Raw genomic sequence first — 24,492 nt, forward strand, 5'->3', positions numbered from 1 at the left:
TTGTCAACTAAAATTTGGATATTCATCCCCACCAGCAATGGGATGACGTCATTTCCAAAATTTGTAATAAAAAGTTTTTTTTAATTTCCGAAAACAAGATATTCCTGCAATTGTGGTGTGCGAATCAGCGTCGAAATTTCACCTTAGTCGTCCAAATTTTTTGGAAAAAATTCAAAACTGAATGACAATATTTGGCAATATAACTTTGAAACTCAATACTTCGTACGCAACTGTAACTGCAAACGTGATAATTTAGTCTTAACCTATCATTAAACTCAGCATTTATTATAAATTGACCGATAGAATAATAAAATAGCCAATATTAAAGGGCGCATGTACCAATGAAAAAAAAATGATCTAAAGTTATTTAGACAGAAGTTCACAAATCCAGTTTTTTGCAAAATTGTATTTAATATATCGACGAAACGAAACGTGGAAAATATTGCACAAAAAAATGTTTGCAAAGTAATTGTGTTACAAATCAAGGCGGATTCATAAACCACGAGTACAAGTATATTATTTTATAAAATTGAAATAACGTTTAGTACGGAAAAAGATGACGGGACGTCATTTTTTAAACAATAATGATCCTTAATGTAATCCACGTGATTCGCGCACAACACAGTTACAAAAGCATCCACAAATCGTGCAAATAGTTGAATAAAGAATGACTAAACTTTGAGCGCATTTTAAAGCACTTCGTTGGATCTGTTAAGGTAACTCATATGTAGCGCTGTTTTGACAGTGATCATCAAAGAACCAGAAGGCCTCTTTTTTCGGAAAATTTTGAAAATACGCCACAACGTGTTACAAAGCTGCTTCAGAGGCGCACGTATTCTCAGCGTTGGGCAGCGTTTGTTGTGCTTGTCCTTTCCGGAACTCGACGGCGATCCGGGGCGTCGGTTTGGTCCGGGATCTCGCACGAATATCAGTTGAAGTGGTTTAGCGAGGGCGGTTGGCAAGGTCTTCGGCATTTTGCGAAGTGAATGCTCTATTGTGAAGGGAAAATACAATCCGGTGGGGAATTAGTTTTCTCTCGGGGCCCCCACTGAAACGTTTCACTTAAGAACAACTTTTTGATTCAATACCGACCCAGTCAGTTCGAGCACGTGTTGCGATAACTTCGCTTGTTGCGCGTTCTCGCCGTCACATTTGGGGAGAATTTTCGTTCCGGTATATACATGGGGAAGTGTTTTTAGCTCCTGCGTGTGACATTGTATCTGGATTACCATAAGTGCGCTCTGTGTGGAAATGGTTACGCTGTTCACCACCGTTATACTTCTGCTGGCTTCTCTTGGTGAGTCTAGATCTAGAGTTAGAAGATAAGATAGTTTCGGTCCAATGTATGAGTATTTTGATTCTGCTGTGCACACATACATTGTGGCACGCGATCAAGATCGGTGCTGGTGTTGGGTATTGAGGTTTCTGGGAAGCTAGACCCAAACAGCTGATGGTGTGTATTGTTGTTGCACATGCTACCACTGGACTGCTTGCGGCTAGTCAACCTTATTTAGCGTAAAGTGAAACTAAACGCCTCATTAAATTCTGATCTTTTTTAACATCATCTACCCTTATCCAAGACTTTGTGTACTAGAAAGCAAGGTCGCTCGTAGAAACTTGAAGAATTTATTATATGTCAAGGCTAGTATGCACTCGACAATGCAAAAATCGAACAAATGCACTATTGCTCGAAATTATCCACACAAAGATAATTTAGGAGCGAAACGTGACGAAATTAATTTTTTGCAAAGTGGGCGACCGTGAGGTCCTGTATCGAAGACCCTGACATTTAGACACCCTCAGGCGGCTAGAAATTTTGGGAAACAACCCAAGCTGACAAAATTTTGTTTACCCAAAATCGTGAATGTGAAAGTCGCGCTGCCAATTAGAAATGGATAAGAAATAATTAAAACGAGGAAAAAACTATCACAGTTGACAAGTTTGCATAAACGGGTTTCCATAATTACGATGGTGTCCGTGGTGTTATATAAGGCCTTAGCTACCAAGAATAGCCGGCAAAGTCGCATACATTTGAACAACGCATCCGCTCCACTAGCATCTTCCATGAACTTGAATAAAGAAAGGGAAAGGCCGATAATGAAAGTACTTTAATCTAGATGAAGCAAATCGCAAAATTGCTTTACATCAAGATCGGAGAGAAAGTGTTTTCGATTTTTATATTCACGGAATTTTGTAACCAATGAAGTGTCAAAATTCACTCCAAATGTCAGCATGAAATTACCCAACAAAAACGCACTTTGTTCCTTAATTGAACAATCCGGTGCGTCAGAATATGACATAGTGCAACACGTTACATACCTGACCTTTCGCATAACTATGGATCTTGGTTAGGTAATCGCCCGCCTCGGGCGCAAAACGTCGCTTAAAATCATTGTTTATGTTCCTATTTAATCATCAGATGATATCTACGACCGTGGTGATTTATCACCATCACGAAAATTTACTACCACCTCCCACTTTTCTTAAGTCAACTAATTAGCTGCTCATCTGATCTGACCCACATCCTTATCCAATGCTGAACATCGATCTTCGCAACGTCTGATTGCTTCATTTTTTATTTTTGTGTGAAAACACGCGTGGAGCGAGAAGGTCGCGCCAAATCGCAGTATTAAACTCGCGCGGCAATTGCAAAAAATGTACGAAATTGTTGCATAATGGCGATATTTATTGAAGATGATTTCCCATCCACTGTTATTTCTCACGACATATTATCTAATATTACACTTTCTATTAATTGTTCGACTCATCTCAAATTGATAAAATTTTGACGACTATATACAGATACAATAAAAAGAGCGTAAGACACTCAAAGGCTTCCTATTACCATCGTCGTAATGGAAAGGATTATGCATTAAATAAGCGCAAAATTGAAACTTGTACGATGAATTAATAAACAACGCGACACGTGGAGCGTGATGTAATAAATTTTAACTAACAGTTTTATTACCTAACCGGCTTTTTGACACTTCGAGCTCCACAATTCGTTACTTGTCCAAAAAAAACACAGATAGTAACACACAAATACCTTGGAAGCGTGAGTCTAGACAGCTTGAGAAAGGAAAGACACATAAAAAATGCCGCAACTTTATTAAAAATTACCATGTTAAATTCTCTCCTTTCAACTTGTGACATAGTTCAGAGTGTTACTTCGATCATTTACGTCGCACTTTCTACACTTTTAGTAATATCGTGGATTAAACCCAAGTGAAATTATCAGTTTCGTTTCTTAGCTAACTGTCAAAATTCAAGTTTATTAAACAACGTTGCTACAAACTACAACTTATATACACAATTAATCATATTTATTAAGATAAAATCTATTAATTAACTGTAAAGGTCTTGAATAAGAATTGCAAATTTCGCAGGAAATTAGCTACACCCGCAGTTTGCATCTCTTTCTAATATTTCCAACTTTATTCAGACACTGTCACTGTACAAATTTAATCATCAAAAAACTAGTTTTTTGTTAAGAAACCGGAGCTCGCGGAGCGAGCGACGCGTTTTTCAATTAAATAAAACCACATGTGAGCCTTAGATTTACGTTTAATAGCGATGTGATTTTTGTGCTTTAGATGTCGTATTAACCCACTTTTCTCGATAACTGGTCGAATACAAGAAATCGTGCACATATCCATAACGACTGAGAGGAAGTCTGCGCCGCTTTCGTGCCCCTAATGATCAAAAAACCAAAAACTGAAGCAGACGTTAATTACGTTTGCGTTATTTTTCTTTCCCGGTCGTCGTTAAGTAAAAATGTAAATAGAGAGAAAGCGATTGATTTTGTTTTATTTGGGCAATGTCGAAACTCCCTCGCACAGGCTGAAAATACGCGGATCGTTGAAATTTGCGCTTTCTATATCAGATTTGCCAACCTTTACCCCTACATTCCGGTGTAGTTTCTATTATTAAAATCCGGATGGAAAAGTTCATGTTCATGTGTCGCATTTTAATCGTAATATCGTACAGCGTACATGTGTAGAAGCGACGTGACGCGAATTAAAAATAATAGAGTGAAGCTCATAATAAAACAAAAACGGGAAAAATCAGGTTAATGGTATAATTTTCACAAGCCGTTGTTAATTAATTTTAATTGTATTTAAAATATTTGGTGTTTTTAATTCGCTTTAAGGCGACTTGATGAGACGCCGTTAGAGTTCAAGTTTCTTAATGAGAGAATTAAACAATACAATAACCTTAAAATATCGTAATTATCTAGTATAATAATAACGATATAATTGACAATGGTTGTGTAATCGTTTTGTATAATTGTGGTGCCTATTGTGCAAGGAACATAATCCCATAAATGTGATTTTCACGCTCATTGCTAATTAATCATTTTTAAAAATGTAAACAACGCCAAGTTTCTTCCATTTTTATTCCTTTCACTCTCTTCACGTTTGTCCTACACGCACTTTTGACTTAAGTCACGCCGCGTGCATTTAAATCAGCTCTACTTTGTGGCACAGTGAAAGTAAAGTGGGTAATGAGTGTAGCGTTTTGACATAAGGGCACTTAAGTCGGTTCTAGGAATTCCACTACGTACGCATATATTTCTTTTCAAGGTATCGATTAATTTATGCGAATGTTGGAATTTTCAATTTATTAGGTTTTTATTCGATACTGATATGTCCCAATAAACGTCTAATCTTGACATTAAAAAAAACTATAATTTTCTTGAGAACAAGTTCTGCTGACCTATTCTATTCAACTAAGTATGAAAAAATTGGTTGCAAAATTCTGCTGCTATATTTTGACGGATACAAAGTCGGTGGAAACTTGAGCCAACGAAGGAGAATATATACATAAATGATATGTTGAAACGATTAATTTTTCTAACTGTATCACCAAACGCCACACTTTCACTATGCTACTTATTAGAGTTTCGTGCTATACAGACACGAACAGTATGAATAAAGATGTAAATTTATAGCTACTAAACATTTAAGTAAAATGATCCTATTTTCATAACGCAGTATATAATTTTATTAGTATCCAAAAATATATTATTATTTTTTTAGGTCAATTTTCTCCCAATAAATTATTATTATTATTATTATTATTATAACAAATAACACCTAATCATAACCACCTACCTTAACTGATCAACAATCCAAACCATGTTATTTATGCACATTTAATTGTACCGTTGCAACACGCCTACGTCAAGCTTAAATCGATAAAGAGATTAGAAGTGTTATGGAGGTCAAATTGGCTAACCTCATGATAGATCACTTGATTATAAATAAGATGATTTTTTTTTGTTTCGTGTCTATATACAAACTTTTAACATTTATGAAAAATAGAAATACAGTCGAACTTCGTTATAGCGAAATTAGTTCAAACACGACATTGTTGCTTTAGCAACATTCTCCAGGTAATGACGGGTTTCCGGGTCATGCAGCGGCCGTTTTAAACACGTAATCATTTTCGCGTATTTTACTTGGCGCCATTTTTAAAGATGGCAGCAACCGGTGAGGACAATAAAGGTGGCAACCTTTCAATTCCTTACGTAAAATCTGTTGCGTAGGTGCGGCTTGGCTCATTAAAATCTCCTATTGCAATTTAATAATCATATAAGAACAAAATGTAAAACCGTAGAAGCAATAAAATGTGATAGTTTAGAAAAACATACGAAACACACACGTGGCCACGCCTACTTGGTAAAATCTTGTGATTGTGACATTCCATCATCAGGAATAAATCACCGCAGGAATTTTGCCTTCGATGAATTCCACGACTACAAGGTGTCCAAAAAGGTTAATCCGATCCCGGAAAGAATGCACTTGTTAATTAATTGATCGCATTTTAATGACTTGGATTTCCAAAATTTATGTATGTAAATGAAGGTGGTGGTAGACAGTTATAAATTTCAAGGATTTTAAAAGACAAAATCAGGAATTAAATAATTAAGGTGATTACATTGTTACTCGACTGGTCTGAATTACCTTAACATTTAAAAATTACGCTCGCTGTTAATAATGTCGGTTTCAACAGCAAATCGTGCTCGCACTGTGGATTTAGTTAAGCAAGACGTGTTCTAAAGAGAAATTGCACAAATTTCTTCACTTATTATAGACGGTAGAGGAAGTTGGGAAATGATCGTTTTAGGGGAGTGAGTCGGTTGACTACTTTATTTAAATAATCTGTATCAGTCGATTGGAAATTCGCACGTAACTTCAAGAACACCATACAGTCGAACAACTAGAGCATGACCATACACTGCAAGGGGAGAAATTGTCTTTGATTATCATATTTATAGATAAGTTTACTCCAAGTGTTGTACGTTAATTTGAATTTATGTAACGTTTTTTACTTTCTCTTTTTCAAATTGAGCATAAAAATATTGTGCGCTGGTATGATTTGTGGCTAATAAATATCAAACAATCGACATTTCGTTGATTTGTATCTAGGCAAGAAGATGACGATGACGCAACTAGCAACAATGGCCGCGGACCTGTGGGAAGCCTGACAGTCATCATTTTTTCTAAAACGCGAACCCACAGAATCGCTAATATTGACAAGATAAGTCGACAAATTCTTTAAATAAACATAACTGATTCGAAACCAAACAATGTAGTATGCCATTTATTAATTTACCGAACGTGTGTGGAATTCCTGAATGGAACTTGCTAAAGTAGGCATACAGGTTTGGTTGAAAAGTGAAATGAGAAAATTTATAGAATTCGACAAACGTAACGTCTAGTCTATATTATAGTGTTAGTTAACAATAGACATGCAAAAGAGGTTAATTATCCGACACAGTTTATGAGAACACCCGCGCCTAAAATGGATTATATGTAACAGTGAAAGTAGTTGGTAGTCACAGTTACGCATAACAATCTAAAGTTTTTATGTAAAACGACCTCGACTGTGATTTGTCGTTTCACCAAAATCGAGAAAAATGTTATTAGGGTCAGGCGTACAGATCATGAATAATTAAAAATATATTTAGGCATCGCCACCTGACATAACACGAAAAGCACATACAGTGAAAGTTTCAAATTAATGCAAAAAGTGACCTTCTCTAGTGGAACTTCGAGAGAAAAGAAAAATATAGGTGTAAAAATTAAGCACTGAAGGTCCCATGGTGTGAAGACGCGAGCTAATCGCCATGAAAGCTTCGTTAATGACCGGTCAGTAAATAATTGCTACTGAGCACGATTATCCACCTTTCGTGATACCCACACTAATTAAATTAATTTTCACCTTCTCCTTGGAAGCGCGCAAAATTTTCGCCAACCCAAATCCAACTAAACAAACCATTGCTATTCTGATCTGTAACTACCTTACTTACAATTTTAATTTTCCCCATTCTTGGCGCATCCATGGACGGAATGCCAAAATTTTTTCTAGTTTCACTATACATAGTAGCAAAATTTTTGCCAAGAGGATTTACATCACATGCTATTTTATTGCAACAGCTTCTTCTAACACAAAAACATTAATTCCCCATTGTGATAAACTGACAGTCATGAGTTCTAAGTTCAACATTTATGGCTGTACAGCGGTATTTTTTCCAAATCGAAATAAATAGTTGTGTAACACTGCATTGTTGTTGCCAACTTTTAAAGCTAAAAAACCTTCTCTCATTTCTATTTTTGAATTCGATTTGAGATAATCCTGTCAAAAATAATGATACTGTGTCGGTAGCAGGTAGAAACCCGGGCCAGGGACGTATTTTACAAATTAAGTTGGAAGGAAACTGCTAATAGTTAATTATAAAACGACAAAATAATGATTTCACAAGAATTAAACACAAAAAAACTTGCGAATATTAATCAGCTTAGTGATTTATTCTAAAAAAATTATTCACCGTGTTGATAAAATAATATTGATTACGAAATACATTACCTAATTAATTATCAAATTATTAGCTTAATGCTTTGAGAACTTGCAACAATATTATATAATGAGTACTTAATTCAATTGGTTGTCTAAAATTAAAACCCAGCGCATTTTGAGCAACGTAAATGGTGTGAACCGATCTAACCTGGCTTGAGCTGTAAATTCAACTAAAATTGCAAAGTCAGTTTTACACCCACTTGGATTGTTGGCACGTTATTGTGGCATTGTTAGGTATGCACACCATTCGGATTAGCTCATCGCGTTTATTCCGACCAAGTTTGAAGAAAAGATGCAAATGATCCGCAAACATAACAACTGCATAAATGTCAGTTCTATTATTACCAACGCTAAAACGATGAACTTTAGATACTGTTAAAAATGTTGTGATCTAACGGGTGTTTAACATTTCTTTGTCAGTTTTTTAATCGAATTTGTAATTAGAATAGTGGTATAATTTAGAAAATTACGGTCATTATCTATTAGTCATTCATTTTTCTGCACTACATTTGTAGTATAGTAAATAACAAAAGACTGTGGGCGTTAAACGGTTAATAACACACCGACAAAAAATATACTTGTTTATATAATTAACCGAACGGTAATCTCGACTAAATTGAAACCAAACTATATCCACCTTGACTTTTTAGTTAACTAGCTTTGATAAATTATGTTAAAGAAAGGAGGAAACACGAAGTTCCGGCACATTATTTCTTTATAATGAACCGATAGTTCGACGTGTTGTAATTGATTTTGTGCTTTGTTTAAACTTGACCATAACAGAAAATTTTGTTTTCTAATTCAACCACAGAATTTCCCTTTTCGGCAAGACTATTCGAAACGGTGATATTATTTCCCAATTGAAAACATATTTTCCTAACAGAAACCTTGCAAGAAACAGTGTAGCAACGTGAATAGTAATTAGCAAGACTGTTCTTACATTCGGAGTAAACGTTTTGAAACATTAAAATGTCATGAATTTTATACTAATAAGTTTTTTTCGCGAAGATGGCATCATGCACATTTTTGCTAAATGACAAACTAAAATCGAAGCAAAACGAATGCCCTTTTCAAAGTACTTTCAATTATATAACACACAGGAAAAACAGTAGAACAACAAGTATTCATAATTGCCTGATTAATTAAAGAATGGCGCAAGGTTTTACCAAATAAGCATCTGCCTACAGGAAGATACCGTGATGATGCAAATGAAAGTAAAACTCACACCGTACATTTGTAACAAATCGATGAAACAAGGTTTCGGTGTCAAGCGATTTCCATTGAAACTAAAACTTGCAATTAAAATGTGATACTTTCTTAAATTTGAAGAGATTAATTGAGTTGTATAGTATGACATGCGCAAGGACGCACCTGAAGTACTTGTTTTGACGAGTTTTTTCCTCTAATAGTCACCACAAAAAAATATTGTTTTGCTTGTTCGTAAAATTATGCATACTTTAACATATTATGTAATTATTTAGTGTCGAAGATTTAATAAAAATCAACTGGAGTCATGGTGATGTTGTTGAAATCGTCCCCGGGGCAATTGAAGAAACTACGACTCACCAACTGGAAAATTTAACAAAGTGTAGTCATTGTAAAAAGTAAAAAACGTCAACCGTTTCAAAATAACACAATTAGTTGCGCAAACGTCATGTGCGCAGACAGTGTTAACCCCAAAATGCGTTGACAGATTTTTTAATGGTACCACCTTTATTTCCACATTACTAAATTAGGTTATCAATTTTCCTATATAAAACATTACTGTACTGGAAAGAAAGTAGAAAACAGTGGTTCATTTATTGAAATATAAAACTTCAACATAAAATGAATAAAAGTCAAAGTGAAAATCACCGGATGTATCAATAAATTGAAAGAACTAAACTCTTTTTATTTTAAAACCTCACAAAAGAATGCTTAAACGTTTGTTTTCTTTCAGATTCAATAAACATTTAAGGTACTACCACACGATTAAATCTAAATCCTTTTCGTTTTCAAAACTAATAAAAAAGTCAATATTTACCATTCATTTTTACCATTTTGTTCTGTTAAGTTCAATAAACACGGAAGATAGTACCACAAATCGAATTTAAAACGGAGAAAATGCTTTCGGTACCACCAGCGTAAACACTGTTGTATTTAGTATGAGTACCACTTTTCTAAAAATTACACAGAGCATAGCTTTAGAAAAAGCCGATCACAACATATATCATACCGATAACTTTTCAGTTACAAAGAACAAAAATTTATTTATCGCGTTAATTTTAACCTTCTATGTATTTACTTATCTAACTTTTGGGGCATTGGTAATATGTTTGCGTGTACGATTAGAGGTGGTAAAAGTGCAAACAATGCGAGCTGACCTGACATATTGCTCACAGTAAAAATAACACTGTTGCTTTTCTGTATCCATGTGGTACTAATCTAAGTCAAAATTTTTGACAATATACGAAATAATTAGTTTGCTGAAATCATAGATGCTTCATATCTGGGTCAAATAATGCAACTGGAGCTATTGTCTTAATCGCTAATTTAAATTCACGAACAATGCGAATAAATGCATCTAGTAGGCGTGGCACATCATGAAAGACCTTGGTATTATTATTCGATTCCTGAAAGTAGATAATGGAAATAGGGCGAGAAGAAATTATATAAGCAACAAGTTTCGAAAAGGTTGAAGAAACTTCAAGTGAGACAACTTCTCTCACCTTGAAGGTAACTCGCGTTGGCAAAATTTTTGACACGGTCAATTATTGCTCGCAACCTGTCATTACCGCGGTCTGTAATGAAGGAGTAAATCTTCCGTAAACTTTAAGCCTCCCTTGGTCAGGCAACCTTCAACCTTTAGTCAAATGCCACGATGAAATTAGCACCAACCGCACACAATTTAGTTATTTAAGTCGATAAATGAAAGTGAAGATTAGCGCAATGAGCAACGCTAGCACAATTTTTGCTCTTCGGCGAGTGAATGTCAAGGCGAGGGCCTTGTCAAATATTTAAGCAGACGAGATATAGACGCGTTGGGACCGAGCACAATTCATTTTAATTGCGAAATTCGTCGATACAATAAAAAACCACCGGTCATAAGGATATAGCGAATGGAAGGTCGTTTGGCCACACCTGAACAATTGCCACGAATCGACCTCGCACGTTTTCTTCCAAGACAACTATCACGAATTGGTCCATACGGCTAATATTCATCTAGAAAAGGTAGCGAAGTGTTATGGATAATGCAAAATTGTTGGCAAACTCCGTTCCCAGGATCTGGTCGGGTCGAGCATGACTTGCTGTTCTTTTTTCACGTTTCCTACAGAGTGGTACTACTTGTAATGAAATTAAACGCTATAACAGAACAATTAGTTTCTTGGGAAAAATACCTCTAATCTAAAATTACTTGCACCAAAATAGGCATTGTATGTGGCTAACAAAAAATGCGAGAAAACAGGTTGCGGCAAGAGTGGAAAAGGAACGATTTAGATCGAAATTGGTACTTAACAGACCCCCTTTTTTGCGACGACGGATAAATTATTTTACAGTATAGTTTCGCGGAAGTGAACTGTTCACGTGCCAAAATTAATCGCTAGTGTAGCTTTTTTGCTATGAATAATGTCGTTACATAACAGCGCAAATCGTTCACTTAGCTGATATTTTATACGCTTACGACACGCTCTGATATAAGAGTCGGGTATCAGTTTTTGTATTCATTGAACGTTATGCGTGATTTTTCGAAAACAGTGTTGTCAGTTCCGCACTTACTAATAATAGTACTAACGGATACAACAACAGTGATTTGTTCGGGCACCATTTTTGTCAAGATGTTAAATAGTGTAAATAATTGCTTCCTTTACCTTCTCTAGAAAAAAAAAGGAAGCCCACTCGTAACAAAAACAACTACTTGATGACAAGCAACAAATAAAAACAAACCCATCCACTATAAGAACAATAGCGTTGCATTTAATGGTGATTTGCTCTACGTATGGTTGTTATTTTATTGTTGTTGACTACAATACTTCCTAGTCCTAGTCGGGTGTAACCTTTGACATGGACCTTTAAAGTATGATTTAAAAGAGAAAGGATCAAATTCTGAACCAGTGAAATTATATTTAAAAATACTGTTAATGTCAAAATTAATTCCTCGATAATATTTACAAAAGCTTGTGCAATTTATTGTGATTGTGTTACACAATATTTTGTTCACGAGTTCAAAGATGCTGGGTTTAGTCATCCAGAAGCACTTGAATGAAAACGTGCATTTGTCTTGCAAGAGTTCGTGTCTAGAAGAGAGCTTGAACCATTTTTAAGAGTAACATTTTCGAGTAACCACAAGAGTAATTTGTAGGTTCGGGTTAACAAACAGTAGTTGTAAAGGTTACAGAAAGGTGAGTCTTACGCAAGAATAAACATAAAGTAATGATTCCTTAACGCATGAATACTTCATGCACGATTTTGTGTAATTGATAGCTCTTGGTACGACCAACACCAGAAGGAACTTAACGATTATTTAAATTGCTTAGTGTTTCGTGGTTCAAAAAGCTTCTCAGAGGGTCAAAATATAACATAATTCGGATTTTAATTTTGATGCGAGTTTAAAAGTAGGTGTGACGGCGGTATGAGAAAGTCCAAACGCGCTAATTCCACCAGAATTTCCATTGCAGCAGATGTCACTATCGACGTCACTAAAGTACTCACCTTGAGGTTTCTAAAAGAATGACATTTTTGTCGAGTGATCGTAAATTCGTTTCCTGATATCTCAATATGGTTTTTAGCGCGATATCATCTCGACATTTCATTCGTACAAGGAAAGTATAAAAAATGTGATAGATGAGAACAAGAGATCTGTTTGTCGCATAATTTCGTCTTTAAAAACGTCTTAAATAAAACATTAAAGAACCTTGACATATGCAAAACGTACAACTCGAAATGGATCTTTTATTAAAATCAGTTGTTACCTCATAATGTGGTTTTCATAGTACAAACAAAATCCGAGAATTTTGTAAAAGAGGATAAAAAACACATTTTTACATGTACGAAATTTTGAAACACACCTTACAAAAGAGTAAATTGTTTCTGGACGATAAAGTATTTTAATTATACTTACAACATTCAACAACCTTGACAGCCAGACTTTTAGCCCGACTAAAAAACAATACATTTATAAATACCTGGACGCAAAAAACAAAGAAATTTTTATTAATCGTAAACAATCAAAAGTTGTCTTTTAAATATTAAAACGAAACACAAACATTATTTATAGCGCGTACCTAATTGCTTACTAATTGCTCGTTAATTTTACAATGCTTTTATTTGAAACTGTTAAAATCCTCCATTCCACGAAACACATTTGAATGCATTTGTAAGCTATTGCTTTGAAAGTGGGATAGCACAAAAACAATACAATTACTGAAGTGATTAAAATTCGATTCGAAGAAAAAGCGCTTGCTGAAGAAAGTGTTGCTGATTGATTTTCCTATTTTTAGGTTGCTATTACCAGTCTGTCTTTTTTGTCTCTAATAAGTCAGATATTAATGGAATCCGAACGTAATCGAACTGCGTTTAAGCCACTTCCTTTATGGTAATATCGTTCCACGTAAGTGGGTTTTAATAACCAGATGGGTGCACAAATTGGTAAACAAGAAAGGTCCCAATTAGTTGCACTGCGTAAAACCTTCGCCCAAAATCTCACAATGGCCACAATTAAACAAGATCCCGGTCTGACTGGTTATAAATAACAGAAACGGCGAGATAATATCACGTTAAAGAAGTGACGAAATATCTTGATCGCTTAATGAAAACACAATTGAATCTTAATAATATGTGAGAATAATGCAACTTAGTAAATACCGGCAATGTGGGTCATTTGCGAAAACATCTGTTGCGTTCTCCTCCCTATGTAAACTAGAAAATTATCAGTGTTTTCACTTGTTATGGTCTAGAAATCTATTATACATGACTTGAAATTCCTGATCCGCATAACACAAGACAAACGCATTTTAATATTAAGAAAGTGCACACCCACGACAAAATTTTAATTAACACCCAGACATTATACAACAATTCGCGCCAGACTAAATCCAAAAAGAAACGTAATGGGTTCAACCTTTTTTAATGTGACCGGTTTTGCCCTTATCACTGTTGCAATAACCGTTCTCATTTTCGACCTGCTGTGCAACATTTCATCTACTCTGATGCAAACAATATTAATTTTACTTTATTTTCTCTTGCCCGCCATTTATTTCTTGCTTTTGTTCTTCTGCATTTAAGAGTCACTCGAGTGATGAATGAGTTCACTCGGGGATCAAAACATGCTTTCTTTGTGTTTTTGTTTGAGCGCTGTTGCATTATGAGCTCCCCGGTAAGGAAACTGTGATTACATTGTTTCTGCATTAGTTCTTTTTCTCATCTGGTCGAAATATTTGTCTTTGTCTTCGCGCCCATCCTTTGTGAAAGAAAATTTCTCTTGAATTATACCTTTGGTACTGTTCTAGTACCAATTTATAGTTCCACCTTGATGAACGTAATAGTGATAACTAAAAACGCATATACCACTATTTTTTTCACTCTATTTGAACAATATTTCTTTTAAACCAAACCTTGGCCTTTTTGCTTGTGGTTGCACCTACTTTTATAATTTATACTTTAAGTGACCCTGAAACCTTTGTCTACGAAAATACATAACAATAAAAACCACCTACTGGGTATGTGCGATTTGACAATCGATTGCCAAAAACAGAAGCATCTTTGATTTTCGCACCACTACTACGTTTTGTAAAGGTTTTTCTTCAAGTTTTATTAAAACTTTGACACGAAGGCTGAAATAAATTCACTCTTGTAGTCCCTTGGCGGAGTTGGACGTTCCCACCTCTTGACAACGCCGCTGATTTATTCTAAGAGCACAAAGTGGGCGCCCCATAAATGAACTGCTAATCTGTTCTGTCACTATAATAAGATCAGATATTACATAAAAAACGACATCCTGTTCATTGCCGTGCTTATAAGGTTGTGTGTATAGCAATTGTTTAAGGGTCAAGATCAAGTGAAATTACTTAATTGCTAGAAGATTACTTTCAACTTGGAAAGTATTTATTTGAGTGGTTAACTTGACTTTTAAAGTTTAAAGATTTAGACGCTAATCGATTAAAAAATATCACAGCTGAGTAATTGTGTGATGTTGTTATATAAGTGTTCAGATGTTTTGGCATTAGAGTGATGTGTTCTTTTGGGTAGACGGTACTTATGTGAGAATCCATTGTTGATTCCCATAGTTTAAGAAGCATAATTATTAAGTTGTGACACACATTGTCCCATCATTGTTAAGACGAATCTGAACAAATCATAATTGATCTTTTTCCCAGCTTCTCGGCTTGATACTTACATAACAAATTGGTCTGGTTATTTTAAACAGTTAAATATTACTTGTCGAGAGTTTACATAATAGAAAGTAACGACCCAATTGTACATATTTTTAACGGTTTCTTTTATATGTTTTCAATACAAATATTGTTTCCTAGTCTTTGTATAAAAAGGTACTCTTGATATCCGACGTTTGAATAATATCTACCATCTGGGATTTCGCAAAATCGTTTGACAAATTGTCACATAATTTAAATACGTGACACTTAAATACTCGTTTACAGATAAAATCAATTTAAAAACCATCCTACATGACAGATAAAATAAAAGGGAAGTACTGGTAGTGGTACTTCCACTCGGTAGCCATAAATTTCGTGTCTCGCTTTAAGTAACCTGGCAAAAAACACTCATTTCCTTAATTACGCGTTTAGTTCCATACTATTTAATAAAAAATTAATCTAATAAACCCAAATTTTAATCTAACAAGTGAGAGTTTAGAAAGTTCTGATAAAAAATGTCTCGTCTTACCGTTTAGATGTTAACTATTTAGTTCCATTTTTCAATAAAGTAAAATCGCACACATAACAAGTACGAAAACTTTCCTCAAAATTTGTACACCAGCAACCAAAGAGAAATCTCTTACAACAATAGAAAATTTGCAACTAATAACCAAATGAACAACTTGTTCAAGGACGTGAGCTTAAGATTACAAAATAATAAAATCAGAAACCAAATTGGAATGTGGCGACAAACAATGGAGTGAAGCAACAATGAAAATCACGGAAGTATCGAAGCAATAATGATAAAAAGAAAACTACGTCGGATTTGACCAAAGTCATTTGCTATGCGGTTGACTGACACGAAGAAAAAACTCGACATTTCTACTAAGCACGATTACAAAAATTTTGCAGTATGTATTTCCCCACACCTCATAAAGAACAGGACGTTTTAAATGAGATAAAAACATAAAACAAAATGATTTTACAATAAGTAGTAAAAAAGTGGAGATTGTTTTGATGCGCAACACCATTAAGATGCAAATCGCTGCGTACCTCACGAGACATCCACTCTATTATAAACATCCATTTAACTTTAATCAAGTGCCTGCCGTCGGGTAGTACCTTCCCGCAAAAAATAAGACCATTAGAAAACTAATTAACCGCCGCAAGTACAACTGTGAGTGGTAGTACCAGAACTAAAAATGTACTCCGTTATAAACATTTACACCAGAAACAGTACTACTTGGAAAAATTAAACCCCACTAGTAATAGTAGACCACAAACTAAGTGCACATTGTTTCCAGATATTGCAGTATGTCAACGGAAGGTCAGCAGAAATGTAGCCGTCGCAAGTGAAGTCAAAACCGTTGTAAATTTCAACTGCCCCGAAGAATTTGGTTACTATCCCCATCCCAGCGACTGTACCCAGTACTACGTTTGTGTCTTCGGGGGAGCACTGCTAGAATCATGCACAGGAGGACTTATGTATAGTCACGAGCTACAAACATGTGATTGGCCACGGAACGTAGGATGTGACGGTGCCGAAATACAAGGACCGGTATCAGTATCAGCAACTTCGGCAAGCCCACCTAGTAGAACAAGAGAAGAACCAAGAACACGCTACACACCACCAACCCCACCGCCTCCACAGCCGGCCGCCATTGTCACGTCTAGGGGTCAACCCAGACAACTCCACCACAACCAGCAAGAAATAATAAAGGTGTGTAGTCACCCTTACAAGATTTCTAGTATCTCTGTTGTTTTTGTAGCAACGCCAACAGCTCTATACGGATGTGGAAGAAACGCTTCCACCCGCAGAAGAGATTGAAAGTGATCGTCAACAACGTGTATATCGAGGACAACCATCTACAGTTGGTCAAGTACAAAAGGATAGAGATGGAATAAGGCATTCAAACGCAATCCAGGTAAGTTCGTCACGACTGGTAGCAATAATCGAAGCTTTGGATAGTCTTATAGCGGACGAGGTGGTGACAGAATCGGGGTGATATCATTCGGTACGCAGCAACAACAATACAGGTAAGAGTTGCCGGTTCTAACAAATCTGACGAATAACGCATCTACTATTAGACAAACTGACGATTTACTGACTAATGACTTGACGATCAAGAGGAGACGGAAAAGACAGACGCAACGAAGGTAACAATGACATTATAACGACGACACCGTCAATATAGTGTGTTTCTAGTCGAATTCGTTCAGTTGAGACAACGTGGCGTGGTGGTCAACAAAACATTAAAACGTCGCGTGTAAATATAGGTCCTTTTACGCTACAACCTCCTCCTGTACATACTCCTTACTCCCCCGCGTATGTACCTAGTCAATTAAACGACGACGACTTCAGACCTTTCGTGCCAGATTATCACAAGGTACCGACACACACCATTGCCAAAAAAGAACCCTTCACAACTATCTTTAAATCTTCGACTAGTAGCAACTTCTTTACTGGTGTTACCACGTTTAGACCACCCATGCCTAATAAACTAAAACACTCTCTGAACTACTACAAACACGAAAACAATGTGATGGTACCCCAACACACACACATTATTAATCACAATACTTCCGCCGTACAAATTACTAATCCGAACATAAAACTAACAACGACGACTCCAGTGTACAGCGAACTGTCTAAAGAAAACGAAGATAACTACGAATTTAACGAATTCTTCGGTCCTCCTTCTTCTTACTTTCAGTCGAAAAATAAGTACGAAAATATCGAAAACCCGTTCGCTAGTCCCGATTTCGACTTTGACAAGTTTTTGGCAAACTTACGCGAAGATCCGTTTGAAGACAAACCCAAACCTACTCCGACGCCTGAAGCGAAACCTACCGTTACCAAAAAGGAAAAAGTCGTAGTGAAACCAAAGACAACATTGCCACCGCAAAATGTTCAAGAAAACGAATACTATTATTACGAAGAAGATGAAGACGAAGATGAAGGTAAATACGAGACGAGTCAAACACCGAAAAAGATATACTCGAGTCAGATTAAGCCTACGGTGAAGGTGACGACGAAACCGGTCGATGAAGAGTACTACTACGACGACGAGTACGACTATCCGCAGAAGTCGAGTGTTAGTCCCGTGAACACGAGTAAGAACGGGGAATTGAAATATTCGGCTAAGTATCAAGGGAAACCCTCGAAAGCGTTAAAGTCTACTAGACTTCCTCAGACTACGACTGTTAGTACTACTTTCCGGCCGACTACTAAAAAAATTTTGACGAGCGGAACGTACATGTCTATTTATAGTACGGCTAGTTCTACTACACAAAGACCGAAGTACACGACGCGACAAAAAATTAGACTGACGTTACCGACGACCCGACCTTCAAGAAACAAACACCGACAAAGACTAACTGACGATGACGCAACTATAAGGTAATTGGAAAGACTGGACTAGCTACTCACTGCTTCTCTTTTGTTAATTTCTAAAGTTGATTTTGAGTTTAGGGTTGAGCAAAGTAGTCCGCCTCCGGTGCAGCCAGCGTCGATTTCTACGGCTACAGCTACGGCAAGGTCTCTATATAACAGCAGTCAGTACAATAACAATTATGATCCTTATTATACTTTGTATGACGACGATGTCGAGTTGTATAGAGATGTTGGTTAGTTAATTGGTAGGATCAATTTTATGGCGTGTTAACTTTATTATTTACAGATTACTCACAACAATACAATAATAATAACAATGCCGCCCAGAGTCAGTCACAACAACAATCTTATAGACGGACTCCATCACCTGCTGTTCAGTCAACGCAAGAAGAACCTCCCAAACGAGGACATTCCGCCTATATACAAAACAACTATAGTGCACAGGATATATATCAACCGTCGACCGGTGCCGACTATAACGAAGACAACAGTTACAACAGTCAAGTATGTTTATTTATAAAAAGTGTGAGTATAGAAAAAACAAAACATTTCTTGCAGGTAGATGATCAGAATTCGTATAGACAAATAAACAGACAACCCACAAGGTAAGTGTTGAAAATGCTCCACTTTTACCCGTGTACAAATATAATCTTAGGGGAGACAGGAATGATTTGAATTATTTTGAAGAAGCGGCGACTAAAAGAACTACTACCACTACCACAACCAGAAAAACTACTACTAGAACAACAACTTCACGAACATTTCCCCCTAAAAAGAGTACTGTCCCAAGGTACTACAAAAACAGTATAAAGTTGAAAAGCTTGCACCCCATTCATAACCACATTAGTGTTGTAGAATCATTAGAAGAAAGCTTCGCTCATTTTTTGTAGTATCTTCCACGCCTACTTGACTCGTAAAGAATACAATCACAAAACAGTAAAACATGTAGTAGTTAACAAGAAAGTACTAATCGAGAAAATGTTGGCTTGTTGTTGTGCTTTAGTTGTTGTAAATGACTAACGTTATTAATTATTTTAGAAACTTATTGTTATAGTATTTTGATGCTAGATCATTTATTTTAGCAGACTTCCAGTCACAGCCAATGAGAACAAAACACAAGCACAGTCTATCATTAATACATTACGGGAAGACCCGGGACCACATCCTTTAACTCCTCACACCATATATTCCCATAACTCTAGCCTTGGACTAGACGACACCACCACCACCTCCCGACCTGTAGTATCTGACACGAGTCCCAAAGTTCTATCAGAAGCAGTTGTTCACAGCCCAGCTCCATTTACTCTACCAGAGCATCTAACAACTGAAAAACCCATTGTCTTTCATTACATTACTAAATCATCCAGGTCAACTACTCTAGTCTCTACGGAATCGCCCATTAAAACATCAACCATCGAAAATTCTTACACAAATAGTAGAAACGTTGTACCCACAACCTACTCACCCCCCAAATTTTTCCTAAAGTCTCTCTTACCAAAATCTGTTGTTTATAGCACGACTGTCCCTAACCCACCCGACACTAGATCTGAAAAATCACAAAAGTCTCTAAAATCCGTAAGAAAACTAATCAGTCCTATCAACGTTAACTACGGACTATCCAGTGTAACCGAGTCTAGTTTCGAGTCAGCCGAAAAGTTAGTCCCTGAAGTCGAAAACGTCCGAAACATTTTGCCTTACCGCCGCTCACAGACTGTGGAAACAAGACTAACAGCTGACTATGCTGACGAATCCACTACTAAAATCGCTAAACCTTCTACGTCTGTCGAGAACCTGGCAGCATCTTCCATACCAATAACTCAAATTGTTCCTGGATTGAAAAAGACCATTGACGATTATTACGTCGACGACGACTTTGGTTCTCGTGAAACAAAATTGAGACACTACATTGAGCCGCTTACGAACGATCGCAACGGAACTAAGCGTTTTAGAACAACTATAGAAATTCCCCCACCGTATGATTTAATTGAAGAAAGCAGTCCATCTAAACCGGAACCCGATCTATCTCCTGATTATAAATTGCAACCTTTTCCTAAACCCGTAACGACGACAACTACGACAAAAACGACAACGACTAAGACGGTTGACTCTTCCTATAATACCTCAATCCCCGCCCGAGTTTCCCGGGTTAATACTGCAATTAAATCACAAATTGCATTCGGGGGAACGCGAAGGCAAAACGTAAAATGTCATGAAAGTGCCGATTCAAAATGCAACGACCCAAAACATCAGAGGTATTTATTCCTCGTAAAATAATGTTGCAAAGTTTAGGTAAATTGCATGATCACCAACTTTCTTCTTAATCTTTTGCACCTTTTCTCTTTAACCAGACTCATACTTCTATCACGCTTTATTTTAAGACCAATATCACTCTATTAATTCGAAACCTTATGAGACTGGAAGTTGACTTGGACCCGTTATCCCGACATGTAACACCACCAGCACACTTAACACACATAGTACCTCATATACATAAAAGACTACTATCATCGGATCTAGTAGTAATAACCAGTTAATCAGGAGTATTCAGATGATAATTAAAGTGCATGAGTGGTGAACAGAAACTTATTTGCACTCTTTGTTTGTACTCACGCCAACTAATCACCCCGTTCTATTTAAGAACCAGTACTAGAGGCCGGGGATCCACTCACTACTCCAATGGAGCCAACATTGTCAACAACGAAGTCACAGTAACCGTGAATCGTGGAACACCAGCATCGTAAGTATTGTCGTAGAATTGAAAAAAGTGAAGAATTGGCTAAACGGTTGTTGCTTGCAGGAGACCTCGCCCCACCCTGAAGCCATCCACGTCAATTGTGTCTAAGGCATCTGAGTTCATTGACATCTACAGATACCCTCCCTTGAGACCCGACCCCATATATCCTCAGCCTCAACCCGACAAGACCGCGGCTAAATGTCGTAAGGACGTGTGTCTGCTTCCCGACTGCTACTGCGGGGGAAAGGAGATTCCTGGTAGGTTTCGTTAATGAAGACATACAAGCATGACAGATCACAAACAGACTTTTTGAATTTGTATGAAAACTAGGAAATCTACCAATCGAGGAGGTTCCGCAGCTCGTGCTCCTTACATTTGACGATGCTGTAAATGACTTAAATAAACAATATTACATAGAGTTGTTCGAGAGTGGTCGTCGGAATCCAAATGGTTGTCCTATAACAGCCACCTTTTATGTATCTCATGAATGGACTGATTACAGCCAAGTTCAAAATCTTTATGCCGACGGCCATGAAATGGCGTCCCACACAGTGTCGTAAGTGGCCCAATTTTGGCCCGGGGTTCTAAATGCTATAAACTGTCAATGCTCCTACTTTTTGTCATTTCTTTACAGATGTTGCTATAATTTTCTAACTTTTTCTTTCTGTCTCTGTTGCTGTGCCTACTAACACAAAGGCGATCTACCAGTCGAACAAGTACCGCAAATCGTGCTTCTTACCTACGACGATTCAGTGAATGATTTGAACAAAGGCTTGTATAGCGATTTATTTGAAAAGGGTAGAGTCAATCCCAACGGATGTCCAATCGCTGCAACTTTCTACGTTTCTCATGAATGGACTGATTACAGTCAAGTCCAAAATTTGTATTCTGATGGTCACGAAATTGCATCCCATACAGTATCGTAAGTCCACCGACAAATGCACTATTCAATATCATCATTGCACAAAGTATAACCAGTTGCAGTTGAGTAGAAGTAAAAGTAACGACGTAGGCTTCTAACAAACACGCTTTTACTAACATTTCGATTCCCTATTGTCACTAACGCAGTCGACAAGTCGCTAAGGCGCACCCACACGATGACCCATAATAACGCGCTTTTCAAATATAGGCACAGCTTCGGCGAGCAATTCTCTCAGAAAAAATGGACCCGCGAAGTCGCCGGCCAAAGAGAAATTCTATCCGCGTACGGAGGCGTCCATCTTGAGGACGTTCGAGGAATGAGAGCACCATTCTTATCGGTACCTTAACATCTAATTTCCACAACCCGACTCTATAATTACCTTTCACAGGTCGGTGGCAACAAAATGTTCAAGATGCTTTACGACTCCAACTTCACCTACGACTCATCCATGCCCATCTACGAAAACAAACCACCCAGCTGGCCCTACACCCTCGACTACAAGCTTTTCCACGATTGTATGATTCCACCTTGTCCGACACGCTCATACCCGGGCGTTTGGGAAGTACCCATGGTAATGTGGCAGGACTTGAACGGAGGTAGATGTTCTATGGGAGACGCTTGCAGTAACCCTCCCGATTCCGAAGGCGTTTTCAAAATGTTAACTAAAAACTTCCAAAGACACTACACCACTAACAGGTACGTTGGTGCATAGGTTGGTGTGTGTTTGTAAAACGCTTGTGTGTATAGAGCGCCCTTCGGTCTGTTTTACCACGCTGCTTGGTTTACGCAACCACACCACAAGGAAGGGTTCATTAACTTCTTGGATAGCATCCTTCAAATGAAAGATGTGTGGTTGGTAACGAACTGGCAGGCGATTCAGTGGATTCGGGACCCTACACCAAATTCGCGACTGGGATCTTTCCAACCCTTCCAGTGTGAATATTCGGTGAGTTGAATTACAATCTTAACCTCAATTTTTGATAATATGCGGTGTTTTAGGGTCGGCCAAAACGCTGCAATAACCCGAAGGTGTGCAACTTGTGGCATAAATCTGGAGTGAGGTACATGAGGACATGCCAACCTTGTCCGGATATCTACCCATGGACTGGAAACAGCGGAATTCGTAGCAGTCGCATCGACAACGACATTGAAGACTAAGTTATTGAAAGCCAAATGAGGACACGACATAACTAAGTTATTTTATTAAGCAACGGCAACATTATTTTAAATGTTGTTATACTATAAATTTACATTGCGGTTTTAAACTAAGTAATTGAGAAATGTGCAAATTGTCTAATTTCGTTACTTGGTTCCAACTTATGACTTGCTACTAAGGCATTGACTTGAGTGAGCTAATAGTACACTAGTCTTAGTAAAGTGCCAAATCTCGGCTATTTTGTTCCCTATTTGATTTTAATTGGATAAGAAAATAAGAATTTGCTTTGAAATTTCTCTTTTACTTGGTGTGTTGCAAACTTTGCACATGTTCGAGTGTTGTAGAGGTGTCAAGTTTCATCGCGTTAAGAGAGGTGATGAACTTCATCCCTCGTCAACATTGTACCTAATAGTAAATTGTAAATACTGTAGTGGTTTAAAAATTATTTAAAAATTTACTACAATACTGCCAATCGAAGTATACTCCTAAAATACTCCCTTACCTTAGGTAGCGCCGAAGTAAATTTCCTCTTCAATATTTTAATATTATCTAATATTATACACCTAAAGTACTTAATTTATTGCATAGTATCTAAATAATATGAAAGAATTAGGATTTTTAAATGTGAACCAGTGAGTGATAATAAAGTATTTTGTTTAAAATTACACTATTTTTAGCTGTATTAACCATCCCAGACAACCATGACGCCAAATGAATGTGGTAAAAATAGCAAAAAAGGAGAAAACCAACAACTTCTCCTTGTTAACCTCATTAATATACTGCATGTCTTCATTGCGAGGATTAAATCATCCGTTTTAATAAGGAAGCGTTGCGAGATTTAACAATATATGTACTCGAGATCATAAATACTTATTGAAACTTGTTAAGTAATTTAGCAATTTACTCAACTAAACATTCCGCTTTGAGAGAAAACTATTAGATTTGTCACAACGCGTAAGCGGTAGCCCATTTACCGCTCAACTAACTACGCAAGTTTAATGATTAACGTTTTGTTGTCAAAATTTGAGGTTAAGCTCTTTGATAATAAAACGTAATTATCTAAAAGTTCAAAGG

At 36.9% G+C, this 24,492-nt stretch overlaps 1 protein-coding gene across 5 annotated transcripts; it reads left to right on the forward strand.

The window, feature by feature from the left end:
* Window positions 1–1,031: 1,031 nt before the first annotated feature.
* On the forward strand, window positions 1,032–24,083 carry LOC135141291 (uncharacterized). Of its 5 annotated transcripts, none has more exons than XM_064072263.1 (18): window positions 1,032–1,297; window positions 16,517–16,932; window positions 16,982–17,137; window positions 17,182–17,249; window positions 17,301–17,369; window positions 17,419–18,612; window positions 18,685–18,839; window positions 18,893–19,110; window positions 19,165–19,211; window positions 19,262–19,396; window positions 19,689–20,858; window positions 21,245–21,343; window positions 21,404–21,597; window positions 21,671–21,896; window positions 22,470–22,599; window positions 22,651–22,958; window positions 23,010–23,208; window positions 23,262–24,083. In XM_064072263.1, the coding sequence occupies exons 1-18, from the start codon at window positions 1,252–1,254 to the stop codon at window positions 23,418–23,420; spliced, it is 4,989 nt and encodes a 1,662-aa protein (XP_063928333.1). In that variant the 5' UTR covers window positions 1,032–1,251; the 3' UTR covers window positions 23,421–24,083. The 5 variants fall into 5 exon arrangements, with proteins under 5 accessions (XP_063928333.1, XP_063928332.1, XP_063928337.1 ...); XM_064072262.1 differs by lacking the exon at window positions 21,671–21,896 and adding an exon at window positions 22,037–22,262 and having other exon boundaries at window positions 1,034–1,297; XM_064072264.1 differs by lacking the exons at window positions 19,689–20,858; window positions 21,671–21,896 and adding an exon at window positions 22,037–22,262 and having other exon boundaries at window positions 1,042–1,297.
* Window positions 24,084–24,492: the final 409 nt, after the last annotated feature.

Source organism: Zophobas morio, unplaced genomic scaffold, assembly GCF_036711695.1.
Source record: "Zophobas morio isolate AGI-343-1 ecotype UQ-CSIRO unplaced genomic scaffold, CSIRO_AGI_Zmor_V1 ptg000044l, whole genome shotgun sequence".
Classification (NCBI taxonomy): Eukaryota; Metazoa; Arthropoda; class Insecta; order Coleoptera; family Tenebrionidae; genus Zophobas; species Zophobas morio.